Source organism: Symphalangus syndactylus, chromosome 5 (assembly GCF_028878055.3).
Source record: "Symphalangus syndactylus isolate Jambi chromosome 5, NHGRI_mSymSyn1-v2.1_pri, whole genome shotgun sequence".
NCBI classification, from domain to species: domain Eukaryota; kingdom Metazoa; phylum Chordata; class Mammalia; order Primates; family Hylobatidae; genus Symphalangus; species Symphalangus syndactylus.
In genome coordinates, this window is record NC_072427.2 from 153564303 (window position 1) to 153578586 (window position 14284).

General features: G+C 37.8%; 1 protein-coding gene across 10 annotated transcripts in view; it reads right to left on the reverse strand.

The window, feature by feature from the left end:
• The window catches only part of ERC1 (ELKS/RAB6-interacting/CAST family member 1), a 490329-nt gene that overhangs the window by 116279 nt on the left and 359766 nt on the right, over positions 1-14284 (reverse strand). For all 10 annotated transcript variants that reach the window (XM_055281162.2, XM_055281160.2, XM_055281164.2 and 7 more), the window contains one exon: positions 2192-2336. In XM_055281162.2, the coding sequence (XP_055137137.2) occupies positions 2192-2336 (145 nt within the window). The remainder of the gene's footprint in view (positions 1-2191; positions 2337-14284) is intronic.

The following is a 14284-nucleotide window of genomic DNA, read 5'->3' on the forward strand; positions in this document are numbered from 1 at the left end:
AATTTTTTAGCTACTTCCTTCTAAGGTTATAAGCTCAGAGATTAATTAATTTCCTTAATTTTCTTTTCTTTCTTTTTTTTTTTTTTGAGACGGAGTCTTGTTCTGTTGCCAGGCTAGAGTACTGTGGCGTGATCTTGGCTCACTGCAACCTCCACCTCCTTGACTCAAGTGATCCTCCTGCCTCAGCCTCCCAAGTATCTGGGACCATAGACGTACACCACCACATCCAGCTAATTTTTGTATTTTTAGTGGAGACGGGGTTTCACCGTGCTGGCCAGGTGGTCTCGATTTCCTGACCTCATGATCTACCCGCCTCGGCCTCCCAAAGTGCTGGGATTACAGGCGTGAGCCACCACGCCCGGCCAATTTCCTTAATTTTCACATAATGAAAACACGTGTTCTTCTGAGGCCAGTAATCAAAAACCACTGTGAATGAGGTATGGTATTCTGGTCTGCTAGATATTCAATTCTATTTGGTGTCTTAAGTGAAGTGATCATGAACTGCTGAAATCATAGGCCTATGTATTCAAGCCTAACTACTTAAGATAACTGATATCGCTAAATATATAAACTCGCACAGCAGTGAACTCCTTTCTCCAAAAATATCCTCCAATTTGCTATTATCAGCTTTGATAAGCCAAATTTCAGTTTTCAGCTACTGGATGGATGTCTTTAATAATAAGCATATTCTTCCTATTTTACATAACAGGTAGTCAAAATATTAGACGACGTCCTCTTCTTGCTAAAAAGTATTTTAGGACCCTGGAAAAATTTTATTTCACTTGTGAATAGGCAATGGGTTACTTTCAGCTGGTCAACTATCCATCCTGCAGAAAAAAGACATCTTTTGGTATTTTCTCAGCAAAGTGTGCAACATAAATACATACAAAGTCTATTTCTGGCTGGGCGCGGTGGCTCACGCTTGTAATCCCAGCACTTTGGGAGGCCGAGGCAGGTGGATCACGAGGTCAGGAGATCGAGACCACAGTGAAAGCCCATCTCTACTAAAAATAAAAAAATAAAAAAATAATTAGCTGGGCGTGGTGGCGGGCGCCTGTAGTCCCAGCTACTTGGAGAGGCTGAGGCAGGAGAATGGCGTGAACCCAGGAGGCGGAGCTTGCAGTGAGCCGAGATCGCGCCACTGCACTCCAGCCTGGGCGACAGAGCAAGACTCCGCCTCAAAAAAAAAAAAAACCCCCCAAAAAAGTCTATTTCTAAGCAGTTTTAATTTGATCCACAGAGAAAATAACTTCATTGATTAAATATTGATTCTTGTTAATATAAACATTATGCCAAAATACCATCAATTGACGACTGACCTCCAAAAATAGAAGAAAAGAAATTTCTTTACTTGAAAAGCTCTTTCTCAGTCTCATTACTTGAGGGCGAAGAGCACACCTGGGCAGCCAAAATGTACAGACAACGTGACTGGGAGCACAGGAGACGGCCGCAGAGGCTGGGACGCGGATGCTGCACACAGCCAGGAGCACTCAACCAGGGGCACGGCCGCTCAAGACGTAAACATCCAGCACTCTCCTTACCTTCCAAGGGAAATGTTTTTCCCCATTTCTTTATTGTGGTACAATATGTCTAACATAAAACATTATCATTTTAACGATTTTTAAGTTGATGGTTTTATGTATTAGGTACATTCATACTGTTGTGCAACCATCATCAAAGGGGAAACTTTTAGCTTTTATTTTCATAAACAAAAGGTGTTACATGAGTATTAAGCATTAAATTTTGAGAGCATTTAGGCTGGAAAAGAAAAGGGCCAACCTTTGTTCTTATCTTCAGAGCTTACCCAATCCTGAATAACTGAAAATCTTTCCATGAGAATATCCTTAGTGGCTGCTGTCATAGAAATCTTGCTGGATGTTTTAAAAAAGAAAAGCCTTTTCATGTCAAATGGGCTAATTACACTAATTTCTACAACCCATTGTACAAAGTTAAAAAACATTCTCATAGAAGACCCGTGACATTGTCCAAAACAGCCCCCTTACCAAGAATGCTCTGCATCTCCTAGACACAGATTTGTGGGGATAAAATGTCTCTTATGATGGAAACTAGCTCCAATGATCAGATGTCTAATATGAAACATGAGACCTTCAAGTACAAGCTGGCAAAGACCTGTGTAGAGAACGGTGTGAAAGCTGGCCCCACTGACCCTCCTCCTGGCATTTAATAATACCTGCTGCTTAAGCTGCTGTACCAGACGATCCTTCTCCCGCTTCAGTGCAGCCACTTCCTCTTGGGTCTTTTTCTTAGAGGATGAAAGCTCCAAGAGAGCTATATTGGCATCTTTTTCACTAATGGCAGCCAGAAGAGCTTCTTGTCTGTAAAAGAAAGAAAATGCCAACAGTGTGATTTACCCCTTCTAACAATTCTTTAAGTTACTATTATCATTACCCCCATTTTAAGGGTAATAAAACCAAGACTTTCAGAGTTTACACAGCTTGCCCAAGTTCACACTTGGAGTAAATGGTACAGCCAGGAATCCCATTCAGGCTAACGTGACTCTAAATTGTCTTTATCATGTTGTTATATTGCTATCTTAATAAGTTCCCCTATATTAGACTAAGTTAAATAAGCCAGTCACAGAAGGACAAATACTGCATGATTCCATTTACATGAGGTATCTAAAACAGTCAAACTCAGGCAAACAGAGGGTAGAATGGTGGCTGCAAGGGAGAGGAGAGAGGGGGAAATGAGGAGTTCCTATCAGTAGGCATAAAGCCTAAGTTACGTAAGATGAGTAAGTTCTAGAGATCTGCGGTATGACATTCTCTCTATAATTAACAATACTATATTGTACAGTTAAGTGATTAAGAGGGTAGATCCCATGTTAAGCCTTCTTACTAACAATAAAATAAAGTTTAAAAAATATTTAGGCCAAGCATGGTGGCTCGCGCCTGTAATCCCAGCACTTTGGGAGGCCGAGGTGGGTGGATCACTTGAGGCCAGGAATTTGAGACTAGGCTGGGCAACATGGCAAAACCCCACAAAAATTAGATGGGTGCGGTGGCACACGCCTATGGTCCCAGCTACTCACTACTCGGGAGACTAAGGTAGGAGGATCTCTGGAGCCTGGGAGGTGGGGTTGCAGTGAGCTGAGATGGCGCCATTGCACTCCAGCATGGGTGACAAAGTGAGACCCTATCTCAAAAAAAAAAATCAATGAAAGTTGTTAACCTTTAAAAAAAAAACTATATTAGTAAGAACTTAGTATTTCATTTTATATTTTAAGAGTTCCTATAGTTGTAGTTGAACTTGAAAAGTAAACGAAGTTACTTTCTGTAAGAATAATCCTGTCACTTACATACTTTATCCATTTAATTTATTCCTTTGATAATTATTCTGTAGCTTCCAGACCATTTGAGGCATTACTGACACTGAAGACATTTTCATGCATACAGTGTACAACAAACTGCAAACTTTAATAAAGTGGATATAGAAACACAGCCATCTATTCCTGGTGCATTATGAACCTCAATCATTCTTTTTATCTCATCAATGCAAATAAGTTTGCAGTTGTGGCTTTATCAGCAATGATCTGCACACTTTGAAACAGTAATTTAAACTTTAGAGATTCCTTGTCATTTAGCTAATAATTACTTTATGGTTTGCGTCCAAAGGAAAAAAAGGTGGATTTAGTGGGGAGACTGACGTAAGAAATTTACAAAATAATCACAATGAAGTTGGTGAACAATTAGTTTCATAATCCAAAATGCATTTCTCAGTAGCTCATCTTTTATGAAAGAAGACATATTTGATTTATAGGAACTATATAAGTAGCCTGAGCTTTTGACCTGAGGAAATGCTGAATCTGAGAATGCATTGCCCAAGTTTAACCTTGCTTCTGTCTTTTGTTAAGATAATTGAGCTTCAATAGCAGTCATATGGAAGAGTTTTAGTTTAGCCACAGACTGGAAGACTGTCTACTGAATATTCTAACGGACATTCTTTATTCTGGATGCGTAGGTCTATTCAACTCTGAAAGCAATACTAACAAATAGAAGATGTATACCTGGTTTACATCGTGGAAATAAAGATTTGTTTCACTAGTTTTGCTGCCGGAAGAGGAGAGAAGATTCTCATCGCACTGTTCCCACACTACGTAATTCTAAGAAATGGCAGGCAACTTATACCACGAGGATCCAGTCAACATTAAAGGGATGACAGTCTAAATATATCCACTGACCACTTGAAAAAAATATGTTAAGTGGTGAAATGAGCTTAAAGGTGAAAGGGTTCAAGAAGGTCTAACTATGCAGTTTCCTGTTGACTGCGGTCATCTGTTCCCTTTCGGGAAGCTCAAAGACTGACCAAGCTGGAAAAGGCAGCATGCTTTCCCAATAAGGGTGCTACATTTCTGTGCACCAATAGTCAGAATCACACATTTAGTAGCAGGCAAGCAGGAGCAGGTGAATGACAGACAAATTACTCTATCTAATTAGATTGAAATAGCAGCAGCAGATGAATGACAGATAAATTACTCTATCTAATTAGACTGAAATACCAGCACCTTTGCTGAATGCAAAATACAAAGGTGATCGGACTTGAGGCCTATTTTGTGCTTAAGGGAAATACTGTAATATGACATAGTAAAAATGATTCCATATTGTTGAAGCTTCTTGACTGAATTCCAAACTCTTTCATAAATGGTATGCTTGGACAGCTAGTGTGGTGCAGTTAATCTCTGGGGTAAAATGTCAAATTTGCAAATCACAATATGAAATAACAGACGACAATTTAGATTTCTAATTTCAAAGTTTTGAGGAATGTGGCATTGGAGTCTGAGCCATTTGAATAATGTCTTTTTAATAAGATATATAATTTGAAGTATTTTTTATGCAATTCAAATAGAGATTTTATTTCATTGATGCTATTTTTTTTTACTAAGCAATGATAATATGCTATGGACTATACAGAATCAAACTGTCCTATGACCATGGCTCTCATCCTCAAAAAATTCCCTAACAGATCATCATGTCTTTGTCCTTTCCATTTAAAACGTATACTCCTGATATTGATTTCTACATGTATAGGCGCCTAAGAAGGAAATTCATAGTCAAGAAAATAAAATGTTTTGATTATATATTGTACATATAATCATATGAATTCTGAGTAATGTCTATCTTTGATAGGTATACTAACTTTTAGGTTTTTCTTTTATTTTCCAAAAGGGACAAAGACAGTATTGTTCTCTTGGTTACAATTCTGGTAAATTTGAAGTGGATAGTATGAGGGAGAACAATCTCTTGAAAAAAAATTGGAGGATAGTGAAGAATGTGAGAGCTAGTAAACAGTAACAGCAAAGATTTTAGGGAATACGAAAAATTGTTGTTCCTCTAATATATCTCACAGAAAAGACCATACGACATAGTTGAACTTACCTGATGAAGTTTTACATGGCACACTTGAGAGTGTCTCAACTCAAAAATGTTATTAAAATACTCTGCTTTTCAGAGGGAAGGGAATTCACAGTGGAAAAAAAAAGCAAATTGAAAAAGAATTTTATTTTAATAGCTGTCTACTTAATATAATTGCTTCTTTGAAAAAAAGTATTTTCTGATAAAAGTAGTACACAGTCATTGAAGAAAAACTGAAAGATACAGAAAACTACAAAGAAAATAAAAATTACCAGAAATAATTTTTTATAACTTCTTTTAATCTGAGTCAATGGTTTGAGATCACCTATTCTAATACCGATATAAATATTTTAAAGAAATTGAACCTCAAAGGAATTAACCATTGACTTTAAGAGCTTTACTAACTGAAGACTATCCACAGAAAGGGGAGGCTTGCTAGTGCAGCACATTCTGACTTCATTCCCACGAGTCCCCAGGGAGTAATACAAGCACATAAAATGTGAACGGTAATATATGTATGCCACAAGCCCAGGGCAAAATAAGAACGGCAGTGCTTTTCCTGTCAAATTACTCTCCTTGTTCTGTTCCCTTCTTTTCCACAGTTTAAAAAAAAAAAAAGGAAAACGTGGACACGAAACCTTTCAAAGTGATTAGTAATCCCGCCGCCCGCATGACCAACATGCACATTACTAGCATAATGAGTAGGTAGCAGCAGAAATCCAACTTTAAGTCATTACAGTCGTCTATTCACTCTATCCCTGGTGCTTTAAACTACCAGGCCAGTTGAACCTGCCCTTTGACCTGCAAATTCTAATAGAATCAAGATGTCTCTGAAAGGACTCTGCGGCGGCATCTGGGCTTCAGGAAATAGTAAGACCACCCCCTCTATCCCCTTCCCCCATCTGGGCAAATTTCAGAAACTGGAGGCAAACATCAAAGGCGAATGGAGCTCAAAATGCTTTTGAATAACATTCCTGAATCCTTGAGAACACCACAACATTAGCCTTCTATTGCTAGTAAGTAAGAGATCATAATTAGCGTTGGAATATGGTGGTTAAAAATCTGAATGAGTCCTAAGTACGTGTGTGTGTTTAACAGAAATGCAAGACAAAAAGAGGAGTATGAATGAAGGGATGTTACCAAGGTTTGTTATTCGCTCCTCCTCCAACTGAGTATGTCAAATTGAATGATTGCGTAATCATGTTCTATCCATTCTATAATACTGAAAACACGTGGAAAAATACCAGATTAAAACTAGAACAAGATTAAGTAGCTTTGGACATTTTAATGTCACGGACATGTAGGAATAGTTTAATTTAATTTTAAGATAAATCTGAAATCTAGATCATCTTACCAATGGACTAAATAAACCTTTGATTCTGCTACCTTCCTTGTTACTTAACCAATTAACTATCCAGAATGAGTAGTAAACTACCAATATATCTCTTCTACTCTTCTCTTTTCCTGAAGAAATCCTCTAATGACTAGATTCTTCAACTTCCCTTGCAGAGGTTTCAGAGATTATGGTAGATACACTACTTAAATAAACTCTGTGAAAACCATAGACCATGGGAGAGCCTCTGTGGGTGGACCTCACTGAAATACCTGCCCTCGCAAGCTTTGGTCCCTGTACATCTTATGTCTTCTGTAGGTCATGTTTATTAGGTACCCAGAAATATCTCTTTAATGTAAAATGTCAACACTAAATTAACTTTTCCTTCCACCGTAACAAATTGCCCTTTTAATGTTAATAGAGCCATCATATTCCTGGATCCACAGGCTGACAACATTTAGTTTTTAACAGACCCACTGTTTTGTCTGTGCACGTCACTCCCACCCTTTTATCTTGGGCCTGCATTACTCTTAAAGCCTCTTCTCTGATTTCTCCATCATTCTATACTGTCCTACTTCTCCAAGGTCATTGTCATTAGGTCTCTTGCCATAGAAAATATTTTTGCCTAATATTCAGGATCACCTACAATTTTTTAACCCATTTCTTCCTTATTGTCTTCCAAGGACTCTGTCATAGAGCTGCTGTGTGTTTTCACTTGGGTTTATGTTATGTCCTCTGCCTGAAATGCCTGTAGCTTTCTCTCCTTCAAAATCTGGCTGCTCACTTAACTGCTAACTTCTCTCCATTCAGCATCTCCTTTCAGCACTTACACAATTTGGATGATATTAACAGGCATTTGCTCTGTAAATGTTTTTTGATTCTTTTACATGGGTAGGGTCTGTTTCTCTGATTATAGTATGTTTATGATTTACCTCTTCAAAATTGATTGTTTCTGGTTTATTGGTCTTTCTATTTATTAGCTCATTAATTTTTATCTTTCAGGTTTTTTTTTAGTTGTGGTAAAACACACATAAAATTTAGCATAACCATTTATAAATAAACAGTTCAGTAAAGTACATTTAGATTGTTTTGTGACCAACCTCCAGAACTCTTTCCATCTTACAAAGGTGAAACTATACCAAGAACAGTAACTCCTCTTTTCCCCTCCTCCAGCCTCTGGCAGTCATCATTTACTTTCTATCTCTATGAATGTGACTTCTGTAGGTACCTCGCATAAGTGAAATCAAACAGTATTTGTCTTTTTGTGACTGGCTTATTTCACTTAACATGATGTTTTCAAGGTTCATCCATGGAGCATGTGGCAGAATCTCCTTTTTCAAGGCTGAATAATATTCCACCACATGCACACACCACATTTTGTCTATCCATTTATCCATAGTGGACACTTGGGTTGTGTCTATCTTTTAGGTATTATGCTGCTATTTTTACATTTTAAAAAATGTCTTCCTTCTGGAGTCTTGGTTCATAAATTTGAAAATTAAAAGCTTTCAAATATTGTTAATGTTCTGCATTGCATTAGCCTAAACGGCTTAAGCTTTCTTGTTTCATTTTATTTAGGGCTGCGGTTACTCTATATACTCTATACTCAATACACTCTGATATTATTTGCTAGTCTTCATTGTTTGCCCAAAGCGTGTGCTTAGGAACAGGTGGAATACACACTCCACAAAGACAAGATCTTGTCTGTTTTATTCCGTAATGTATCCCAAACACTAAGAATAGTTCCCAGCACAGAGCAGGCTCATAATCAATATATCGTGAGCCAACAGCACCTCTGATTCTGACTTCATTTCTATCTGTTGTGGTGGTTCCCAGCTGTTCAGTGTTTTCACCTATTCTGAAGCTGTATTTCACTGTACTTTTAAGGCATTTTTTTTTTCCAGGCCAGTACCATCTAGGCAAGTGAGCAGAGCGTGTAAGGAAGATAAACATAGACCACAACTAGAAAGAAATGATGAGCTTTGGGCAATTTACATTTCATTTAAAGAAAAAAAGAGTTGTGTTTTTCTCTAACTGAACACCTGACATCTAGTTCACTAGGTTCAATTCTATATGCCATAATTTAAGAGGGGGTACACAAGTAGAAGGTATCAAAGGAAGATGACATAGTGGGATTATATAAGGGTGTGTTAATCTAAAAAGATCTACTAACATAGCACAATCATCGCTACCAAAATTTTTAAGGTAGGCTTTGCAAAAAACAGAACATTGAATCTGTGTTTGTCCAGAGGGCACAATTGTTACCAAAGCGGGGGAAGTCACAAGAGAGAGATTTTGGTTTATAAAAGGAACATCTAGTGTATTAATATTTGTAAGTAGAGTTGGAAAGCTAAAAAATTATAGATCTTCCCATGACTAGGTGTTTAAAGAGATTATCAGAGATACTGTGTAAGTAATTTTGTTTTCAGTGGTGAGACTGTCCTTGTCAACTCTATGATTTTAATATAACTAATGAGATGAAACAATAAATGATAAATGCCAAATATACTGTACGGGCAGTAAATGCTGAAGTAGTACAGCAGAGAGAAATCACCTTAGGCTAAGGATGTGGGAACTGAGATGGGCCCTATTTTGACAGAGAAATAAGAAAGACAGAGTGGCAAGTGTGAAAGCACCAGTCACATGTGAGGGCACATCGTAGAAATGGATTAGAGAGTGTCTACAGGGACAGGAAATGGCAGAGAAGCTGAAGAGGCAGCTCTAAATCAGAGTAGAGATGGTCTGGAATGGTGGCCTAAGGAATAAACACAGAATGTGAAACCCTCCAGGGTTCTAACCAGAGCCCAGCAGGCAGAGGGTACACAAAAATGCCGAATGAGAAGTGATTTGATTTTGTGCGTAATATAGAAATACCAAAAGTTTTAGAGAAGTAAAGCAAGGTCTTAGAAAGACTGAGTTGAAGGTAATGAGGAGAGATTAGAACATTCTGCAAAGGTTAAGGCCAGGATGCTACTACTGGAGATGTGTTAGAAGTAAAAATCTTACATTACAAAAACAGTTTCTAAAGAACGAAGAATAAAACGCTGCTGTCTGACTCTTGGATTCAAGAATTGCAGGTAGGACTCTAAATGAAAGACTGCTATGCTAGTCAATGAATATGCAACACAAAATAACTATCACATTTATGCTTAAATGCTACAAAGAAACTTTCAAAGGTCACCAAATATAGACTATTTTAGGACATTGTTCCAACAGTGCATGCTGGGGTCCTGCCTAGCACAGCCTTCCTGCAGCACAATGGCCAGTCCTGTGCAAAGCACAATGTCCAAGTTTTCTCATTTGCTGCTCATCTCATGTTTTTCTATCTCCTGAAACAAGGGAAAGGAACTGACCTACAGTGAGAAATACACTCATGGTTGGGCTCGGTGGCTCACAATTTGGGAGGCTGAGGCGGGTGGATCGCTTGAGCCAAGGAGTTCGAGACCAGCCTGTGCAACATAGTGGAACCTCATCTCTGCAAAAAATAAAAAAAAACTAGCTGGGCCTGGTGGTGCATGCCTATAGTCCCAGCTACCTGGGGACTGGGGTGGGAGCATCCTTTGAGCCCAGGAGGTCGAGGCTGCAGTGAGCCGTGATCGCACCACACTGCATTCCAGTCTAGGTGACAGAGCAAGACCCTGTCTCTAGGGGAAAAAAAAAAAAAAAAAAAAGGAAAGAAATACACTCACAAGGGAATGGGTAGAGAAGTCATCCCAGTATGGACTGACTTCCATTTTTCACGAGTTCTTGAAAAAAGATCAAAATTAACATTATAAAGGCAGAAACTGCTGGTGATTATAGCTTAGTAAATGACGCTGATTGAACAAAACTGTGGGTGGAAAACTTGCGTTCAGTTTTTTCCTTCACCTTTTCTGAAAAATGAGCATGTTCATAAGATTATGGCAAGTTTAGAAGACTTAGTTTTACTGTGCTATTGAGACTTTTGCTGTAAAGCCTCTACCTGCTCCTCAGATGGGCAGAAACTCCACATCTGTATCTCCACTTGTTAAAAAACAAAAGTTTATACATTCCAAATTTGTTTAAAAAATATAAAAATGAACTGTATTCTGTTCCACAGGGATCACAGGCAGATCGGTCGTTGCCAGGGACTGCAGTGGGAAATGGAGAGTGACTGACTAGAAAGTGACTAGAAAGTGACTAGAAAGCTCCTGGAGATGAATGTAGCTTGACAAACTCACCAAAATGTACGTCTAAAATGTTTGCACTTTATTGTACTTATATTACTCCTCAATCAAGTTACTTTAAAAACCACAAAATCTTCTGAATGAGGAATGTTCTCATACAGCAAACATGGTAAGTATAAGCACTTTTTTTTAACCTATGGTCAAATATAGATAACATAAAATTGACCATTTTAAACCACTTTAAAGTGTATATTTCTGTGGCATTAAGTACACTGATATTGTTGTGCAACTGTCACCACCATCCATATCCAAAGATTTTTCATTTTCCCAAAAAGAAACTCTACACCTATGAAATGCTAACATCCCTCCTCTGCCCCTTCCAGCCCTTGGCAGCCACCATTCTACTTTCTGTGTGTTTGAATCTGACTACTTCAGGTACCTCATATAAGTAGGATCACACAGCATTTGGCCTTTTGTATCTGGCTTATTTCACCTAGTATGATTTGAGCACAATGTATTTTTATGCTTCCAAATTTAAATAATGTGGAAGATACAAATTACCCTATGAATATTTTTTCCTCCAGTCTTCTTTTCCAATTCTGAGAGAGAGAGAGAGAGAGACAGACAGATCTGAAGATCAACGGTTCTTATCTAGCCACTGCTGGACTAAGAAGGCAGAGCTGGCAAGTGCCGAAATCAGATGGACAGAGCAGATGACAAAAGGTCTAGGGCAGAAGAACTCCTAAGACCTGGTGAATGCTGGCAACTTTGCTGGGGTCCTGATGTCCTTTTTCATTAAGTCTAGTTAAAAATATACAACCACAGCTTCAGTGCTGTCAGACTGAATATGATGCAGAATCTCTGTGAATGACTTGTTTTTGGCCACTTAGTGTTAAATAGCATTTACGGTGATACTGAAAATTTGTTCAAGAAACGAGATATTTATAGGAATTCTAATATTTGATTAAAATTCACATGCACAAATAGTGTGTCTTATCTTCTACAGGGATGTAAGATAATGACATCTGAAGAAATACTAGCAACTACATAAAACAACTTGGAGATAAAAGGTCTAAAAGCAAATAACGAACTGCATGGAAAAACAGAATGACTTTAAGAAGCATTGGAATCCAGGTGCTTTTCCGTGAATACTTTAAATAAAATTCAGCCCCATGGCTCTAAAGAAGGTCCCAGTGAACTCTGGACATTCTTTTCACTCTTTCCCCCATACTTCATACGGAAAGTCAAGCTGCTAGTTTCATCCCATACTGTTGATGAGTTGATAGTAAGTAAAGGCCTTCCAAAAATAACATCCTGTTTTTAAATGAATAATCATGGTCTTATCAATGTGGTGCTCTGTGGCCCAACGTTCCAGAGTTTTGCTCTCCTGGAGGCACTTTCATGAAAACCAACTTCATGAGAGATTTTCATTCCATATTCATGACGGTGGAATGCGAATTTAGGCTAAGTTTTTAGATCTAGGTCTTAGTTTTAGTGCTCAAGATTAAGGAGGTAGCAGGGCTCCTAGTATGTAAGCACAGTTCTAGCTTCCCTTATGAAGGTGGCACCCAAAACTCATTTAATCAAATCATGCATTTCTACAAATTGTTTACTAGTTTAATAAAAACAGGCAATTATTTTATTTTTTTATGTTTCTTTTTTTATTGTTATTATACTTTCAGTTTTAGGGTACATGTGTACAACGTGCAGGTTTGTTACATTTGTATACATGTGCCATGTTGGTGTGCTACACCCATTAACTCGTCATCTAGCATTAGGTATATCTCCTAATGCTATCCCTCCCCGCTCCCTGCACCACGCAACAGTCTCCGGTGTGTGATGTTCCCCTTCCTGTGTCCATGAAAACAGGCATTTTTTTTTTTTTTAGGCCAGAGACTGATATAGCATATCCTCAATTTTGTGGGTCTATCTTTGAGTATCTTCCATTCATCTTCTATGCCCACCTTTTTTTTTTTTGAGACAAAGTCTCACTCCCATCACCCAGGCTGGAGGGCAGTGGTGAGATCACAGCCAGCTGCAGCCTAGATTTCTCAGACTCTGGTGATTCTCCCACCTCAGCATCCCAAGTAGCTGGGACTACATACCAAGTAGCCGGCATCACCATACCCAGCTTGTTCTATTCTATTCTATTTATTTATTTTTATTAGAGAGGGGGTTTCACCATGTGGCCCAGGCTGTTCTCTGGGGCTCAAGTGATCCTCTTACGTTTGGCCTTCCAAAGTGCTGGAATTACAGGTGTAAGCCACTGTACCCAGACCTGTATTTCCTTAAATGTTACTTTAGCAAAAGGTATCTAGCTGCTTCCTTTATAAAATATACTTGTACTTATATTTGAAATGAAAGATATGTTCTTCAGGGAATTAATTTTGGGAAGTTACACAAAAATTTATTCTAGTGATGCTGCCAAATTTCTCTTTAAGCTGGCTTCACAGTTTTATTGCATTATTTAAATATTTGGAATTATGACAAATATCCTTTTTATTAACTGAATTTTAATTTTGACACCAAGTCTTGTGCACAATGAATCAGAATGATATGTTTTGGATTACAGTGAAGTGTAAGTACACATTTATTTTTAGGGGCATCCTGCAAACTGGCTCTGAAAGCAATTTCCAAGAAAAAGATCACAAATATATTTGAGTCATGACAGCCCCAATGAATTAAGTGTAAAATCACCTATATGACTATTGTGAGACTCTATTGGATCTTAAGTTCCAACATTCTTATTTTTTGATAGAAAGATTCTTCTACTTCATAGCCAAGCTTATTTTCTTCATGACTAGAGAGTCCCTTCTGCTGAATAGGACATCCAGATCCTTGTTTATATTCTAAGCTTCTTTACTTTTGAATTATACTTAATAATGTCTGACAATAGTAAAATAGACAATATAACTGAAATAAAAAAATCAGAAGAGAAATTAAGAAATTACAATAAGCCTCAGAATGCCTTCTTAAACAAAGAAAGAAAGAAGATGCCAGAGGAGAAAGGAGTACCTTGTTACGACAATGCCTGCTCATTTGGTATTTACTGTTTAGAATAAGATCCACTAAAAATTTTTAAGATTTACATTAATTTGCAAAATAATGGCACATAGTGTCTTTCTTTAAAAAAAAGCCTAATCCATAGAATTAGTCAACTATCAAATTGTATATAAAATGTATCTATATATTCCGCATGTTAGAAGACTCTAAAGATGATGTAACTCTTGTGTGATACACAAATATATACAGACCAATAGTCCTTTCAATATAATATGTAGGGAACTACAATTTATGGTGAAACACTATAATAGAAAGGAAAACAACATCAATTCAGTGACTGGGCCAAGGTTTGACTATTCCCTCCCAAACTCATGTTGAAATTTAACTGCCTTTGTAACAGTATTGGTAGGTAGAACCCTTAAGGTATGTGA